The sequence below is a fragment of the Megascapheus bottae genome, chromosome 10 (genome assembly GCF_031878675.1).
Source record: "Megascapheus bottae isolate mThoBot1 chromosome 10, mThoBot2.hap1, whole genome shotgun sequence".
Classification (NCBI taxonomy): Eukaryota; Metazoa; Chordata; class Mammalia; order Rodentia; family Geomyidae; genus Megascapheus; species Megascapheus bottae.
The window spans coordinates 38,696,047-38,714,489 of record NC_143518.1 but is presented as its reverse complement, the minus strand read 5'-3'; the positions used below and the strand labels follow the sequence as shown (position 1 = coordinate 38,714,489).

The 18,443-nt window shown below is 50.5% G+C and overlaps 1 protein-coding gene across 1 annotated transcript; it reads left to right on the top strand.

Moving 5' to 3' along the window:
- Positions 1–42: 42 nt before the first annotated feature.
- Positions 43–18,258, top strand: Dcst1 (DC-STAMP domain containing 1). Its single transcript, XM_090340853.1, has 16 exons — positions 43–263; positions 536–661; positions 743–817; positions 5,543–5,671; positions 5,994–6,133; positions 7,376–7,592; positions 7,693–7,836; positions 9,116–9,237; positions 9,708–9,865; positions 12,250–12,349; positions 12,691–12,786; positions 12,914–13,040; positions 13,328–13,444; positions 14,469–14,611; positions 14,740–14,853; positions 17,957–18,258. The coding sequence occupies exons 1-16, from the start codon at positions 209–211 to the stop codon at positions 18,206–18,208; spliced, it is 2,115 nt and encodes a 704-aa protein (XP_090196979.1). The 5' UTR covers positions 43–208; the 3' UTR covers positions 18,209–18,258.
- Positions 18,259–18,443: the final 185 nt, after the last annotated feature.

Genomic DNA, 18,443 nt, shown 5'->3' with positions numbered 1-18,443 from the left:
TGTACTGTGTGTCTCGGAATCCTTACCCAGTTCTGAGGACCAATGAGGGGACAGGCCTCTTATCTTCCCCCTTTGACTTCAGACTTGGGCTGTGAGTGAAGCAGGGGAGACAGGAGGCCCCTCCCTCCCTCCTCTCAACACAATCTCATAGCCAAGGAAATCCTCCAGGAGACTTCTAGCATACAAGAAGCTTCCTCGGGGCAGATATATGGACGATACGTATCAGGATGGAACAAGAAGGCCGAAGAAATTACCCCACACCAGTGAGCCCATGCCCAGAGACTCCACCCTTCCAGCTTTCCTCCCATCTGGTCTCTTCTCCAGCAAGTCCCTCAACCTTCCTCCCATTTGGGGGTCTCCCTTCTCTCCTTCACGCCCACTCCCCATTTTCAGGGTCCCTCAAGCTCCTCTATTGCCCCCACTCCCACCTCAGTTCCTGCCACCCATCCTTCAGCCTCCATCTTCATAGTCTCTGCCTAGTGAGCCCCTTCCCAGCCAGAAGGGGGTGCTGTGTCTGATCCATCCTATCTCTCAGCGGTGCAGAGGGTCTTGAGCTGGGTGCTGCCCACCTCCTGTTGCCGGTTCCTGTGGCGCTATCCGGGCGAGTTTCCTGTCTCTGCTTTCCTGCTGGGGGCAGGCACCGGGGGGTTCCTGGCCATAGGCAAGTATGAAGCAGGGGGGCTAAGGCTGGGCCATGGTGGGGATGCATCCGTTGACCTTTGGTTTCACTGGGCACCTTTAGGTCTCTTTCAGCTCCTGGTGAACCCCATGCACATCTACGAAGAACAGAAGATGGTGGTTTTGTACAGCTTGGTGGGTGAGTGCCGGGCAAGGTTGGGTTCTTTGAGGTCTGAGGAACACAGTCTGTCCTGGGTGCCAAGGACCGAGCGCCAATGAGCTTGCTCAATCCCTGCCAAGTGCTCTGTGGCTTCAGCCTCCCCTTGAGCTTGGCCCCGCCCTACGAAGCCCAGCGCTTGCCTTCAGTGAGACTCCTCGGTCTGGTGACAGATTGCCACACTGCCCACGTGCTCCAGTCCAAGCCCTCCCACCCTTCAATACTTCATCTCTTCCGTCCTTTCTGCCTCATTTCCTGTTGTTCCTGAGAAATTCACTTCATTTACTCAGTCCCTCATTCATTCATTCATTTGTTAAGCACGTACTGAATTCTACAGCTGTGAACAAGGTTGATAGGCATCAATCAGCTTTGCTGGAGTTTATTTATACTTAGAGTTAGACATGGAGCCGGGAGTGTGGCCTAGTGGTAGAGTGCTTGCCTAGCGTGCAGGAAGCCCTGGCTTCCATTTCTTGGTACCACATACCTAGAAAAACCCCCAAGTGGTGCTATGGCTCTAGTGGTAGACTGGTAGCCTTGAGAAAGCCCAAAGACAGTGGCCAGACTCTTGAGTTCAAGCCCCAGGACTGGCAGAGGGCGGGGGGAGGGAGAGGGAGATACAATGGGCAGAGTCATGGCTCAGTAACTAGAGTTCCTGTCCTGCAAGCTGTAAGCCCTAAGTACTAGTGAAATTTAAGAGCTTTTTCTTCTACTTCCTCTCCTCTCTCTCTCTCTCTCTCACCCTCTCCCTCTTCCTCTCTCTGCCCATCCTGGCTTAGGACCTGAGCATTGTTTTTGACCTTTCTCAAGGCTAGAGCTCTACCACTTGAGCCACAGCACCACTTCTGGCTTTTTCTATGTATATGAACCCGGGTCTTTGTGCATGCTAGGCAAGTACTCTATACCACTAGGCCAAACTCCTGGCCATTTTTTCTCTTTTTGAGTTGTGTATTTTTTTTAAATATTGTAAAGGTCAAATATTGTTACCCCTTCCTCATTTTCTCCCACCTTCCCTCCCTGCTGACTCCCTTCCCATCCCCAAGTTGTAAAGTTCATTTCCTTCTTTCATGCTGGTGCTAGGGCTTGAACTTGGGGCTGGGGAATGGGGGGCCGTTCTTGGCCTTTTCTTTTGCTTAAGGCTGGCACTCTACCACTTGATCTCTACCTCTGCTTCTGCCTTTTTACTGGTTAATTGGAATAAGAGTCTTATGAACATTTTAGCCGAGGCTGGCTTTGAGCCATGATCCTCAGATCATAGCCTCCTGAGTAGCTGGGGTTACAAGCCACAAGTACCTGGCTAAACAAGAGCATTTCTGATGGTGGCAACTGGTATGAAAAAGGTTAAAGCAGGAAATGTGTGAGAAGGGCTGAAGAGCAACCTTACCTTGAGTAGCTAGAGACTTCTCAGGAAAGGTGACATTTGAATGGGGACCTTTTTTATCAAGAACAGAAAACCCACCTACATAAAGTTCACTATCTCACATTAAAAAAAAAGTCTCAAAGCAACATGTTTTTGGAGTTTGAATAATACAGCAGCTCAATAGCCCCATCTGAAAATCCAGTGTCCTCTGTTCTTCTTTCTGTGTCATCTTCAGCCTGTCTACCAGTTCCATTTAGATCACAAAGTGGCTGCAGCAAGTCCAGGCATCACATCTTCAGACAATGGCAAAGATCAGAGAAGAATGAACAATCCCTTTTGAGGAACCAGAAAAAGTGCACAATAATCTCCCCAGCAAAGCTGTGAAGTAGCCAATCCACTCCTCATTAGGATTTCAATTTCACATTTCCAAATGTCCTCCCTCCTCCATGCCCAGCTCAGCCCCATCCCCTGCATGAGGTCATGCAGTGGAAATGGGAGCTTAGCCTTCTTTTTCTCCCTTTTCTCTACTTCCTTCCCTTTGTGGTTTTCCTGGTGTCAGTGTAAGAGGAAAAGGGACAAAAGTCACCAGTGCTAGTATAATTCCATTGCCTGTGCCCTGGGGATGGTAGTCGCTTACACCCTAGCTATCTCAGGAGGCCACTTCAGCATCTCTTTAGAAGCTGTGTGGACCTCAACAGTACTGGGTTTCTTGCAGACAGCATTTCTACTTGGCTGACTTCCCATGAAGCCCCCTTAGCTCTTGCAAGCCCTTTGTCCTTTGGAATTCCCTCCTGCCCACGCAGGTAGAGTCTCACCGCTAGCCCTGCCGTGCTGCCTCCCCGTGAGCCTGCTTAACTGCATCTTCCAGTGGCCCTCTCCCCTACCCTGGGAAGAAGCAGGTTCCTATTCCCTCTCCCCCCACACCTTGTTCTGGGCAGGCCCTCCAGTGGCCAGTGAAGCTCTGCAGCTTGGCAAGCATCCAGTCCCGGAGGTGTGAGGCAGCTTCCCCTTCCTGCAACAGAGGCCCTGGAGGGTCTCAGACTCCTGACAGTCCTCACTAGACAAATGACACCCATTTCTGCCTAAGCCAACTGCTTTTCCCCACTTCTAGAAAATGCACATTTAGGAGGGTCTATTTTTTTTTTGCCAGTCCTGGGGTTTGAACGCAGGGCCTGAGCACTGTCCTTGGATACATTTTGCTGAAGGCTAGCACTCTGCCCCTTGAGTGCCCAGTGCCACTTCCAGCTTTTTCTGAGTATGTGGTACCGAGGAATTGAGCCCAGGGTTTGGCGCATGCTAGGCAAACACTCTACCATTAGGCTACGCTCCCAGCCCTAGGAGGGTCTATTTTTATTTTCTTTATATGTTTACTTAATGGTGCTGGTGGTCAAACCCAGGCTTTTGTGCAGGTGATGCAAACACTCTAAGCCACATCTCCCCCCCCCCGCCCCCCCCCCCCCCCCCCCGTCCTGCTTTCTCCCTGCCCCACCCCCAGCTTGTGGGCTTGAACTTAGGGGCTGGGCACTGTCTCTGAGCTCTTTTGCCCAAGGCTACCAGTGAGCCACAACTCCACTTCCGTTTTCCTGATGGTTAGAGATAAGAGTCTCCTGGACTTTCGTGCCTGGGCTGGTTTTGAACAGCAATCCTCAGATCTCAACCTCCGGAGTAGCTAGGATTACAGGTGTGAGCCACCAGTGTCTGTCTAACACTGCTCTTTTGATATGAATTACATGGGTAGAGGAGTGGCACTAGTTCTGCTCTTTCGAGAAGCCTGAAGAAGATACTTAAAAAGTCCTCCTTCTCCTTAGAGCTTATAGCAGCTATTTGTCAGCTATTGTCTCAAGTAGACTCTTTGGCCAAAAGGTCCAAACCACAGAGCAAGCCTCTTGCAATGTCTATAATGCCATGATTGGTTTAGACAAACCTGACATCCCCTACCCCCGATGGAAGCCAGGGCTGGGCCAGGCTATTGCCCTTGAACAAAACCCAAGTTGTATTAGGGAGAAGGCAGGGGAAAAGCCTGTGGGATGACACCCAACTGGGCTTGCCACAAACCTGTACGGTTAGGTGGAGCTAGCCACGTGAAAGACAGGGCTGAAGGGCTCCTGGCCTGTTAGCAGCAAGCCCTAAGAACTGCAGGGGGAGGGAGGCATGTGGCATATTCAAGGAGTGGTAGCCAGGTCGCTGTGGGGGCACATGGTGGGAGAAAGGCTGAGTCACCTGAACTCATGTCAGGGGCCGAGCAGGGGCTGGATCGCCAAGGTCTATTCTCTCGACTAAGTGTAGTAGAAAATTACTGAGTGGTTTACTCAGGGGAGGCTCGTGATCTGATATGATAAATACAGCAGTCAGAGAGGAAGTAGGAAGACCAGTGAGAAGCAAGGACTGGGCAAAGCCTTAAGTTTGGCTCCTTCCACTCAAATGAAACCACCACCACCAAAGGCTCTAGTCTCTGAGGGAGACAATGGGGACTCTAGGAAGACAGTGGAGACTGAGGGAAAAAATAGAGATTTGGTATTTTGCTTTGGCATTCGTTGGGCAAACCCTCCATCTATGCAAGAATCTTCTCATTTCTCTGACTAACGCTCCCAGTTCCTTTGGCCTGGACTGCCATCTGTGCCTCCCAACAACACTTACTCATCTCCCAGGCTCAGCTGACACATCATCTCCTTTGTCCAGCCTTCCCAGCCCCACCCCTCCCTGCAGAAATACCCCCCCCCCCCCCCGCCCTCCTTGGCTCTCAGCTCTCCCCAGAAGCACCTCCCTGCAGCCCTGAGCACATCGCGTGGTAGTCATTTGTTTACTTGTCTGTCTCTCTCCCTGGATTATGAGCCTGGAGGAGCTCCTTGTCTCCATGTAGAGACCACAGGGAGACTTGTGAAACTGCTGGAAGCTACCAGCCGTCCATGATTAAGGGATAATGAGAGGGAGGGGCCGGACTATGAGTGGTATAGGTGTCAGCTCTGGACATGTCAGGGTGGACTCTCACCCTTCTTCTGGCTACTCTGAAATAGGCTCCAGTACCTATTTCCAGAATTTGTTTCTTTTGCTCACTTGTCTCACTTAGCATCCTGAGTGAGCGTGAATCCAGCCTCGATATGATAAGTATTAGCTTCCTTCCCTGATCTACCACACACACACGTCAAGCCATCTCTCCATGCCCTTCCAGAAACTGGCACAGCGCTGAACTCTGCGAATGGCTGAATGAATGTGAATGTGAATATGAATGAATGAATGTCTTAGGTGTATCAAAAGTCAGTGTGAATGGGGATGAGGATGGGAGGGTGGGGGATTCTAAACAGGGAGCAGCCTTTTCACTTTTCCTCCCCACCCTGGGGGTCTGTTGGCAGGTTTGGGGGCCATAGGTTGGGGGACATCCCCTCATATTCGCTGTGCCAGTATCCTCTTGGTTCCCAAGATGCTGGGTAAAGAGGGCAGGCTGTTGGTCATGGGATATGCTTTGGCTGCCATCTATGCAGGTGAGTGTATGTCCCTGAGTGCCAGCTGGTGACAAGAAGTAGTGACCCTGGGGGGACCAAGGGAGGGGGGCTCAGCCTGAATCCCATCCTGAATTTCTCAACCTTCCTATGAACTCTTCCTCCTCTCCGGGCCTCCTTGGTTTACACAGGAGAAATGTCAAAGGTTGACTGAAAAGAGCTCTTACCAGGCTCACTGAGTTCCATCACTGTCACTCTGACAGGAGGTCTAGAAGGTGGTCTGCAGGCAAAGGAGAGGCGAGGGGGGATGTTTGGGAAGGCCCTGATCCTACAGGAAGATAAGGTACTGGGTCTCTTCCTGCAGGGCCAGTAACCAATGTGCGGCACAACCTCAATGAGGTGGTCGCATCACTGGGCTGCACTGTGGAGCTGCAGATCAACAACACCCGGACGGCCTGGCGCGTCTCCACAGCCCCCTTTAGGGCAGTGTTCAAGGATCTGCTGGTCAGTGCCTGCCCCGGCAGGGCATAGGGGTCCCTCCAGAGCTGAGTAGATTTGAGCAGGGAGCTGGGACCCTCAATTTACAATTTCTCAGTGGATTTTTTTTTTTTTTGTAGAATTGTCTCCAAATATTGCAGAACATGCCCTAATCCTGGGGCATTAAATGCCTCCACAGCATCGGGACATGCCATTTCCAAATGCCTAAGTGTGTGGTGCTTTGGGCAGCCGAATTAGAATGTTAGGGAATTGGGGACATGGGCCTTTGAAGGGACTGGGAATTGGTTATCAGAGGACTGCAAATTAGGGAGTTGGGACTAATAGAAAGGTAGGAAGTTGGGAGATGGACTCTGAGGGTTTTAAAAGTCAGGGACATTCAGATGGCATAATGATCTGAGAAACTAGTTCCAAGGACCTGAGAACTACTGCCCCTTAAGGGTCTAGGAAGGAAGGCCTGAGGAAAAGCTGAGGCCTGGAAGATAAGAGGCCTTGCTGGGGAGAGGTAAGGCCTCCCAGGACTAGGAACAGAGGGGAATTTGAAAAGAGAGGCTGTGCCTCAGGCTTAGCTCCCTGTCAGCATGGGGTAAGAGTTCAGAGCTGGGCATGGGTAGAGATAGTAGAGAAGGCCCTGCCCTAGTGCTCACGCCTGTAATACTAGCTACTGAGGAAGCTGAGGTCTAAGGTCAAAGTTCTAAACCAGCACTGGCAGAAAAGTCTGTGAGACTCATTTCCAATTAACCAGCATTTTTTTTTTTTTTTTTAAAGCAGAGCTGTGGCCGGGAATTTGGCCTAGTGGTTAAAGTGCTTGCCTAGCATGCATGAAGACCCAGGTTCGATTCCTTGGTACCACATACATAGAAAAAAGCCAGAAGTGGTGCTGAGGCTCAAGTGGTAGAGTTCTAGTCTTGAGAAAGTCCAAGGACAGTGCTCAGGCCCTGAGCTCAAGCCCAGGACTGGCAAAAAAAAAAAAAAAGCAGAGCTGTAACTGATAGAGTGCCACAGTTTGCCTTGGGCAAAAAAGCTAAGAGGGAGTTAGAGTCCCTGAGTTCAAGTCCTGGTACCAGCATTCTGTGTGTGTGTGTGTGTGCGTGTGTGTGTGTGTGTGTGCATGTGTGTGTGTGTGTGCATGTGTGTGTGTGTGTGCGTGTGTGCGTGTGTGTATGTATACATATACGTGCACATACATATATGGGGGAGCAGACACTGACCTCCATTCCTCCTTTCTTCCCTCCCTTACTGCAACCCCAGGGCAGCAAAGAATCACTGAAAAGAGAGACTCAGAACATCTCCACCTCCTTTGATGAGCTGGATGCTCAGGTGAAAAGTGAGGCTGGCTACTCACCTAAAGATGGCATGGACTTACAGAGAGCAGCCCAAGGCAAAGAGACCCGCGGGGTCCCCAAAGTCAAAGTCCCTCTGTCCACACAGAAGATGTACGAGCTGAAGACGAAGATGCGATGCACCCGTGAGGGGTGTGCCTGGGTGGGCGGAGGGGGGGCAGATCCTGGGGCGGGGGTCGAGGCTCAAGTGTGAGGACCTCAGACATTCCTGGCTTCTTTCCCCAGATGTGGTGAATCAAGGCATACGTAGTTGCCGCCGCTGGTTTGATGAAAAACATAAAAAATGCATGAAGAAGATCTGGGTTCCAGTCCTCAACCACCTGCTCTGCCTGCCGATGAAGTTCAAGTTCTTCTGTAACATTGCCAAGGGTCAGCACCGTGGAAGGAGGATAGGGAGTCCAAGGGCTGAGTCTTTGGGGACCACAAGATTCGGGAGGCAAGAAAGCAATCAAATAGGGAAAAGTCTAGATTCTCTGGGAGACCACTCACCTGCTGCTCACTTTGTACCCCAATGAGTTATAGCTTCATCTCTTCATTGAAAAGATGATAGGCATAATAATAATTCTAAGGGGCCGGGAGTTTGGCCTAGTGGTAGAGTGCTTGCCTAGCACACACGAAGACCCGGGTTCCATTCCTCGGTACCATATATATAGAAAAAGCCGGAAGTGGTGCTGTGGTTCAAGAGGCAGATCTTTAACCTTGAGAAAGCCCAAGGACAGTGCTCAGGGCCTGAGCACTGATTCAAATCCCAGAACTAGCAAAAAAAATAGTAGTAATAATAATTCTTAGCCCTTTAGGATTCCCTCCCCCCATCCACTTTCTGTGCGAGTACTGGGGCTTAAACTCAGGGCCTGGGTTCCATCCCTTTTTCACTCACGGCTGGTGCTCTTCCTCTTGAGGAGCCAACTCTCTTCTTTCAGCTTTTTGGTAGCTAATTGGAGATAAGAGTCTTATAAACTTTTCTGCCTGGGCTGGGTTTGAACCAGGATTCTCAGATGTCAGTCTTCTAATTAGCTAGGATTACAAGAGTGAGCCATGGGTGATTGGCCCCTTTAGGGATTTTAAGGCATGTGCAGCAGATTCCAGAGCAGGCACTCAGAAGAGCTGTTCTATAAACATTGGCTATGATTTTTGCTATTTGCTGCTGTTAGGGACAGGTGAAAACAATGAGAATGAGGAATCAGAGCCTTGTTCTTGGGCAGAGGAATCTAAGGACAGTGGAGAGGGGAAAAAAAAGAGAGGTAGAAAGTCATAGGCAGAGAAACAAAAAGCATGGTGAAAAGCCAGTCTCCATAGCTCATACCTGTAATCCTAATTACTCAGGAGGCTGAGTTCTAAGGACCATGGTTCAAAGTCAGCTGGAGCAGGAAAATCTATGAGACTCTTTATCTCCAATTAACCACCAAAAAGCCAGAAATGGAGCTGTGGCTTAAGGAGTAAGAGAGCTAACCTTGAGCTAAAAAGCTCAAGGACAGTGCCTAGACCCTGAGTTCAAGCCCCAGAACCAACACACACACACACACACACACACGTGCACTAGTCGCAGGCAGAACTCACAAGGAGAGCAGACAAGCCAGCCAGGCCCAGGCCTGCAGGCCAGAAAGGGGGGGGGGGTTCCTGGTCCTGATCTAGCCCTACTCTTCACTAGTGATGGACGTTTGGTGTCGCAAGCGCATCCCAGTGGAAGGCAACTTTGGGCAGACCTACGACTCCCTCAACCAGTCTATCCATGGTCTAAATAGGGAATTTTCAGCTAACATTGACATAAAGGTAAGAGACAGAAGTATGAGTGGGGAGTGGTGGGCTGGTAGGGAGAGGGAGGCATTAGAAATAAAGCAGGAAGAAGAACAAGTGAAAAGCCCAGGAAGAGGAAACCCGAGGAAGAGACAATGAATGGAGAGAGATTCTACCTAGAATGTGATATGCATGCACCTGGCTTAGGGATGGTCAGGTAGGTATGAGATGGTGCAGGGAAACTGTCATAGAGAGTGATGGGCAGGGGCCAGGAGTTTGGCCTAGAGGTAAGAGGGCTTGTCTACCGTGCATAAAGACCCGGGTTCAATTCCTCAGTACCATATATATACACACACGTGTGTGTGTGTGTGTGTGTGTGTGTGTGTGTGTGTGTGTGTGTGTGTGTGTGTGTATGATACCTGAGCTGGGCTCCAGGTATCATACCAAGACTGATGCTGGGTCTGGCCAATGGCAGATGTTTGAGTCTGCCCATGTGCTCTCCCCAGGAAGAGAAGCAGAGTGCGCTGGTGGGCTCCAACACCAGCTGGGAGCATGTGAGCACTGAGGTGCATGACTACGTGGAACGACAGGAGGCCCGTCTGGAGTGGACACTAGCGTTGCTACATGTGCTGCTGCCCTGTTCCTTCCTCATCCTCTTCCATGTGTGAGTGACGCCTGCCCCCTCCTCACTGTCCCTTCTGCTGCCCAGGGTGGGAGCCCTGACCCAAAGGGAAGCTTTAAAGATGGAAAAGCAGAGCCCAACCCCTGTTCTGAATCTGTCTAGTCTTAGCCTTTTTATCAAATTGGATTGGCTGTTTACATGAAATTAAAGAACAGGTGGACATTTTCAAAGAAGAAAATGTTATCCGTGTTCCTAGCATCGTAAAAGGGCAACTGCCTTCATTCATCTACCCCCTTTCAGCCTTTATTCCCAACACTGATTTTTTTTTTACCTTTAGCTTTGACTTTTGATTTTTTTTTCTTGCCCTTCATATTCCTCTTGGCTAAGACTCTGTGCCATTTTTATGATCCAATTTTGCTTTCTCTCTCTCACCTGCTGCGTTGGCAGTGACTTTGTGTTCATTTAGAACAAAGTCCTCAACCCCACCCAGCCTGATGTCCAGCTGAGCTGTCCTGGGCCTCCGTCTGCTCTCTGCCCTGGGCCTTGCCCGGGTCCCATTCTGGACCCTCTGTTTCCCATCTCTACCCTCAAATGTCTGAGCTAGGTGGGGTTGAACAGGGACAATCAGAGGGGACCTTGCTCTCTGTCCCTGTCTGTAGGGCTAGAGTGACTGAAAGTGAGTGGTTATGGATGCACTCAGGGCCCCGTGGGAGGACAAAGATGGATGAGCCATCTTCCTGCCTTCAAGATGCTGCTGGCCTCATTGCTGCGGTGAGAGAAACAGTTACAAGACAGAGATGATCCAAAGGGCTGGGGATCCAGGCAAGGCATGGGAGATGAGTAGATGCCTCCGGAATGGCCATAACTGGGCTCCAAAAGGCATCAGGAGGAGAACTATGTGGAGGAAAGAAGGGGGTAGTATCTTGAGGAAAGGTCTTGGATATCTGTCAGTGTGCAGGGCAGAGGCTGGGCTGGACTGAGCCAAAGAGGCATGATCAGAAGAGTCTGAAAAGGCCTCCAGTAACTCCCTAAACTGAGAACGGTTAGGAGATGAAGTAGGCAGGGTACAATTAGGGATGCAAGGCCAGGTCATAGGTTAAGGATCTTGGCTGGGATGGGGCAGAACAAAAGAGGACCCGAGATGGAGGGAGCAGCAGGTCTCAGAGCCAGGTTGGGAAAGGAAGGAAGAAGGCACACAGTAAAACGTCACTTCCAGGCTTTAACCTGGATGAGATGAGTCACTAAGGGGAAAGGAGAGGAGGCAGGGCAGGCTCCAGTACAGGAAGTCCAAGTAACCCCACCTTAGGTCTCTCCACAAGGGGGCGCTCCAGACCTGCCTTTGCATTTGTAGTTCTTTTTCTTTTGGGGGGGAAAAGGGGCACCTCTGGGAGTTGAGGACCAAACCCACCGAGTTAAATCCTCAACCCTACAATTGTAGCTATTTCTATCTCACAATAAAAAATGTGGATTTCTTTTTTTAAACAGGGTCCCAGAACCAATGACATTAGAACTTACATTTCACACCTTAGAGTTTAATATAATTTTACAGTTTTCAACACAGTTCAAGCAATTAACTTTTTTTTCCTTTTGGAAACAAATGTGAGATTTGGGGAGAGAAATGGAGGCTAGTTACATATGCAGGCACATAGCCTCATTGTGAAGGGAGCAGTGGCTTGGAATGAGTTTTGCTTGAAGTAACTTCTGGAGAGATGTGTCAAAGGCAAAACCAGGAAGCAAGATCTTTTTTCTTTTCTCTCTCTCTCTTTCTTTCTTTCTTTTTTTTTTGTCATGGTGCTTGAACTCGGCCTGTCCTTGAGCTCTGAGCTCTTCAGATCAAGGCTACTGCCCTACCCCTTGAGCCATTGCACCACTTCTGGTTTTCTAGGTTTGTCTAGTAATTAATTGGAGCTAAGAGTCTCATAGTCTTCAGTGCCTGGGCTGGCTTTGAACAGCGATCCTCAGATCTCAGCCTCCTGAGTAGTTAGGATTACAGGCGTGAGCCACTGTGCCCGGCTAGGAAGCAAGATATTGAGGGGAGACTGTGGATGTTGAAGGGAACTAGGTGATTCCTAAAAAACTTGAAGGGCTTCCTACCTCTGGGCCTCAGCAAAATATATGCACATATGCAACATATAGCACATTCAACCCACTTCCCCAAGACTGGCCATGCCCTTCTCTAAGTCCCCTCATCTTTGTTGGGTCTCAGCAGCCATGTGGGTACATGGCCACTGCTACACCCCTGGAAGGCAAGGAGGGGCACAGTCTGCTTCCCTTGTCATCACTACCATGTACCCCATCTTTGACCACAGGGGCTCAGTGTATGCCTGTTGGTCCACTGAATGAATGTGCCTCAAGGAAGCCTGTGGTTGGGGATGAGTGAGGAGATCCTGGAGCAGAAGACTGAGAATTCACTTGTCTGTTCACAGGTCCTTCTCCTATGTAGACAGCTATAACGGGGACATCCGCTTCGACAACATCTACATCAGCACCTACTTCTATCAGATCGATGCGCGCAGGAAGAAGCTGGTGAGTGGGCTTTGCCCTGCACACAATGCTTTGCTGTGCTGTCTGTGAGCTTGACAGTCTGGGAGGTCAGAGGGGAAAAGAGTATACAGAGGGGGTGTGTATGTGTGTGTTTGCATGCGCGTGTGCACTTGCTTGAATTCAGGGTCTGGGTACTGTCTCTTGGCTCTTTTACTCAAGGCTGATGTTCTACCACTTGAGCCATAGCACCACTTTCTGCTTTTTGCTGCCTGAGCTGACTTTGAATTGTGATCCTCAGATCTCAGCCTCCCGATAACTAGGATCACAGGCACGAGTCATAGGCCCCTGGCTGAGGTTCTTAATGAGGGGATGTTTATTTCCAGGGAAAGCGGACACTGCTGCCACTGCGCAAGGTGGAGAAGGCGGCTGTCATCTTTCCCTGCAAGCCCACCATCCAGGCCTCGGAAATGAAAAACCTGGTGAGGCTCATGTGGGGCTCAGGACTCTGGATGAAACCACAGACTTGACTGTGAGGGTGGAGAGCAAAGGGTTCCTAGCAAAGGCAGTCAGGGCAGGAGATGTCAGCCTAGCCCATGCCCCCGACAGGTGAGGGAGCTCCTGGAGACTCTGCCTGTCGTGCTGCTGTTGCTGCTGTTGTGTGTCCTTGACAGGGCTCTCTACACAGTCTTCGACACCATCCGCCAGCATTCCTTCCTAGAATACTCCTTCCGCAGTAAGCCGTACCCCTAGAGATCTGCAGTCCCCCCCATTTAGCCTTCTCCTTCCTTCCGTGACCACTTCCTCCCTGTCCTACCCTAAGTCAAATCTCAGTCCCACAACCCAGAAGCTATTATGCAGGGAAGGGGACTTCAATTATCCATTCACCCAGAAAAACAGGTGAAATATTTCTATGACCCCCCCGCCCCCTCCAGCTCCCATCTGGCCCCAGCTCTTAATTCTAACTTTTCTCTAATTCTGCGCCCCCCCCCCACCCCGGGCAACCTCCTATCCCAACCTTAGGCAATCATAAACTGGAGGTGAAGGTTGAGGGAGATTCCATTCTTGCCCGGCTTTTTCGGAAAACTATTGGAGCCCTAAATACCTCCTCAGACATTTCAGTGGAAACCAACAACATGCGTGAGTGAAGCTGAAGATTGGATTTATGGAATTGGGGATAGGGAGAACAACAACAAAAAAGGAGAGTGAAGGTGTGGCAGCTTTGAGTGAAAGTGCCAGGGAGGGACTGGGAGTGTGGCTTAGTGGTAGAGTGCTTGCCTAACATGCATGAAGCCCTGGGTACAATTCCTCAGTACCACATACACAGAAAAGGCTGGAAGTGATACTGGGGGCTCAAGTGGTAGAATGCTATAGCGCCTTCGCACAGAGGTTCAAGGACAGAACCCAGGCCTTGAGTTAAGGCCCCAGGATGGGGGGGGGGGGGAAATCCAAGGAAAGCTTGCAGCTGATTTCAAGCCCCAGTACAAGTACACACACACAACGCACACACACACACACACACACACACACACACACACACACAAATTCTGGATTTTGGGGGGGGGGTTATGACTTGAGTGTGGGGAGATGGGATTGAGACAGATAAAGTGGGAACATGCTGGCTGGCTGTGAGCTAAGACGCCCAGCAATGTAGGCGGTAGTATCAGTAGAACATTGTTTCTCTTCTCTTCTCTTTTCGGCCAGCTGTAGGGCTTGAACTCGTGACATGGGTACCATCTCTGAACATTTTTGCTCAAGGAGTGCTCTGTCACTTTGAGCCACAGCTCCACTTCTGGTTTTTAGGCAGTTAATTGGAGTTAAGAGTCTTACAGACTTTCCTGCCTGGGCTGGTTTCGAACCTTGATCCTTAGATCTCACTTTCTAGAGTAGGTAGGATTACAGGTGTGAGCCACCAGCACCTGGCTAGAACTTTCTTTCTGATGAGAAACCTCCAGATGCGTCCAGACCCGTGTTGGACCCAGTGGTCATGGTGCTGACTGGGCCCTGCCCCGCAGGTGAAGGGTGGCAAGACAAGGAGACTAGAACTTCACTGCTTCCCAGGGCCCCAGCCCTACCTCCAACTCCTGTGGGCAGTTCAGCTCAAGGCTGGCCTGTGTCTCAGCTTGCTCTGACCAGACCACTGACTGCTTTTCCTTTTCCTCAGCCTGCCTTCCCCAGCCCGTGTGCATGGATGCCAAGGCCTACTGGAGGGCTGGGCGACCCACCGGCCTGCTAGTGTGTCTCTGCTTAGCCCAGGCTTTTGGGTACCGGCTCCGGAGGGTGATCGCAGCCTTCTATTTCCCCAAGGTGTGCTGCCCCATGCCCCACACAAGAGCACTTCACCCCTAAACACCCTCACACACACTCAGCTCTCTACCAATCCCAACTTCCTGCTAAGCACTGTCTCCATCACTGGAACTCCCCTTCCATTACAGAGAGAGAAGAAGCGGGTCTTGTTCTTCTACAATGAGCTCTTGAGGAAGAGAGCTGCCTTCACGAAATTAAGAAGGGCTGCCATCCTGAGGCGGGCACGCCAACAGAGGGCTCCGGTAAGTCCAGGCCTGCTATGGGGGTCCGTCTGCCCAGCACCTGTGTGCTAGGCCTACTGGAGCAGAAGGAGTGTGACAGGATGCTGAAGGTCAGGAATGTGGCTCTCTACGAACCTCAGGATTCAAGCCACCCTGAGACTCTCCGTGGACAGTCAGGAAACCAGCAGAAAAGGGAAACCAGATCTGATATAATCTGGTTGAAGGAAAGCAAGCGGGGTGAGGGAACCCAAGGCAAAGCCACAGGCTCTGATGAAGGGGCTGTCAGACCAGTTCAATGACATTTAGAGGAGAGGAGGAAGCAGGTAGGCTCTGGGTCAGGGAGGCCTAAGGCATGTGCATTATGATAACAGCAAGGAGTCCCAAGAACCAAGTTTCAATGCACATACTTCCTCAAGTTGTGTGACCTTGGTCAAGGTCCTGACTAGGTCTTCCTTTCATCCCCTGAAACATGGGGAGTTAGACAGATCTGTCTGTATGGTCTTCTCCACTTGTCAGTTGCCAAAGAGCCAGGGTTTGATTCCTAACTCCTTCCTTTATTGGTACAACTGTGAGACCTTGAGCACCTTACTCAACTGTTATGGTTTGGTTTTTCTTTTCTGTAAAATATTATTAAGTACTTCAGGTTGCAAAGATTAAGTGAATTGTATGACTCTGGCGTGAAAACAAACCTTGTTATCTTGTGTCCCTTGGGCAAATGTCTCTCTAAGCATCAGGTGGTTTTTTGTTTCGTTGTTGTTGTCATTTTTTTGTGTATGTGGGTCCTGGGCTTGGACTCAGAGCCTGAAAATTGTCCTTGAGCTTTTGTGCTGAGCACAAAAATAAGACCAATTGAGTCTCAGCACCATTTCTGACTTTGGAGTTACTTAAATGAAGATAGGAGTCTCACAGACTTCCCTACCCAGGCTGACTTTGAACCATGATCCCCAGATATCAGCCTCCTGAGTAACTAGGATTACAGGGGCAAGCCATGTACACTTGGTTTCATCAGTTCTTTTACATGAAAAAGAGATGATAGGGCCAGGAGGGTGGTCTAGTGGTAGAGTGCTTGCCTAGCATATACGAAGCCTTGGGTTCAATTCCTCGGTTACCACATACATAGAAAAGGCTGGCAATGCTGCTGTGGCTCAAGTGGTAGAGCACTAGCCTTGAGAAAGCCCAAGGACAGGTGCCCAGGCCCTGAGTTCAAGACCCAGGACTGGCAAAGAGCTGGGGGCGGTATATGGATAAAAACTGGAAACACAGCCAGTGGCTCACACCTGTAATCCTAGCTACCCAGGAGGCTGAGATCTGAGGCTCACAGTTCAAAGCCAGTCCAGGCACTAAGGCCCAGGGTTAGGGCAGTAACCTTGAGCTGAAGAGCTCAGGGACAGCACCCACGCCCAGAGTTCAAGCTCCAGGACCTACAGAAAAAAAAAAGAAAAGAAAAGAAAGAAAAAAGCAGGCATGGTGGCTCACGCCTATAATCGTAGCTAATCAGGAGACTGAGATCTGAGGATCATGGTTCAAAGCCAGCCCAGGCACAAAAGAACCTGAGACTCTCATCTCCAGTTAGCCCCTAGAAAATGAGAAGTGGGGCTTGACTCAAGGGTAGGGTGGTAGCCTTGAGCTGAAGAGCTCAGGGACAGCACACAGGCTGTGCACTAGCCCCATGACCCTCAAAACAAAACAAACAAACAAAACTGGAAACAATGGAAGTCTCACAGTTCAAGGCCAGTCCAGGCAAATGTTATTATGATCCCATATCAACCAATAAGCCAGGTATGGTGGTGCAAGCTTGTGTGTGATTCCCAGCTATATGAGAGGCCTTAGGTAGGATCTTGGTCTGAGGCTGGCCACAACCAAGACCAAGACCCTACTTGAAAACCTAAGTTTCTACCTGTAAATAAAGAAAAAAAGAAAAAAACAATGACAAGTGATAGAGTGTCATCTAGTAAGTTGTAGGTCCTGAGTTCAGTTATGGGTCTTGAACGTGGGGCCTACGCGCTATCCTTGACCACTCTGAGGTTCAGCACCACTTCCAGTGTTCTGGTGGTTAATTGAAGAGGCTCATAGACTTTTCTGCCTGGACTGGCTTTGAACAGCAAGCCTCAGATCTCAGCCTCCTGAATAGTCATGATTATAGCCATGGGCCACCAGTGACCAGCACAGTTATTATTTAATCAGCCCTAACACAGTTCATAAAAGTGAGACTAAATCTTCTTGACTTTTTCTTTCAATACCTAGGCCTTCCCAGCCTTTATGACTCACAATAAAGATAGAAAAAAAATGTCTGATTAAAAAAGAACATACTGGGATTCCTTGACCTGGTCCTGAAGTAAACTGGAGTGGGATTGGCAGATAGAAGGAACATGCAATCTAAGCCAAGGAAACAATGTACAAAGATTCAAGGGTCCAAAGGGTATGCCAAGTACCCAAGGCTGGCTAAGGATAAATTAGCACAATAGAGGCAGTATTAGAGAGGTGGCGCAGAGGCTAGAAAGCAACAGATTACCAAAGGCCAAGCCCAAGAGTTCTTTTGTCCTGCAGGCCGTGGGGCCCTGGGAATTTCTGCAGCAAAGACTGACCTGATGGGGTGGTTTGTGAAGGATTCCAGGCAATTGTATGGAGGGAGGGTGGGGTTGGGGCAGGGCGTATAGATAATAAGGCTCTTAATTTGGAATCAGGGCCCTCAGATGTGGTCTGGTTTGACCTATTACTAGAAAGTTCCACCATCTCTCTGAGATACACATTTCTCATCTGTTATTTGGGGATGCCTAGTCATTCTATTTGCCCTACTTATTTGTAGGTCTTGCCATGTGGACCAAATAAGATGATTTAAAGGTGCAATGGTAGCTACTGCGGATACATTCCTCAGCCCCCTGCATTCCATCCCAGAGTTAGGGAGGGAAGAGGCTCTCTAGGACTCCTTTGCAAAGTCCTCTCTCGCCCTGCAGGGGGTCTTTGGTGTTCAAGCCAGCCTTCTCCAAAGCTAGGCGATGTCAGGCCTTGGTGACTTCAGACAGAGCCCCAGACAAAATCCCCTTTCCCCTCTGGTTTCCTATGTGGTTCTAATCCCCCCACTCTTCACCACCCTCACCCCCCCCACCCCGCTACTTCTCGACAGCGCCATCACGTGGTGGACGTCCTGCACCGCCGCTTCCCACCCCTGCGTCGCTGGCTGTGCCGGCGCTGCGTGGTGTGCCGGGAACCCGAGACACTCGAGTCGTACGTGTGCCCGACGCCGACCTGCCACGCCGTGTACTGCCAGTCCTGCTGGGACGACATGCGGCAGCAGTGCCCGGTCTGCACGCCGCGCGAGGAGCTCTCCTCCTCCGCCTTCAGTGACAGCGACGACGAAGTGAACTACGCCGAGTGAAGGGCTTGCCGCCCGCTGTCCTGGTTAATAAAACGCCGGGCCCGTTCCCGCTATCAGTACTTGGTGGGGGTCGGGGACGCACTGCGCCCGGCGCCGTCTAGCAGACAGTGGATCCCAGCCACCCAGGTCCCCGGCACGGATCTGAGCGATGCCTGGGTAGAGGGAAGGGAAGCAGGTCGGACAGGGTTTGCCGCGCAGTTTCGGGAAAGTGGCTTAGGCCGAGAGGCGGAGGTGG

Excerpts from the sequence above, each read along its gene's own strand:
- Dcst1 (XM_090340853.1), top strand. The coding sequence starts at position 209 with ATGGACGATACGTATCAGGATGGAACAAGAAGGCCGAAGAAATTACCC. Across the intron at positions 818-5,542 it reads GGTTTTGTACAGCTTGGTGG|GTTTGGGGGCCATAGGTTGG; the intron begins GTGAGTGCCGGG and ends GTCTGTTGGCAG. Across the intron at positions 7,837-9,115 it reads CTTCTGTAACATTGCCAAGG|TGATGGACGTTTGGTGTCGC; the intron begins GTCAGCACCGTG and ends ACTCTTCACTAG.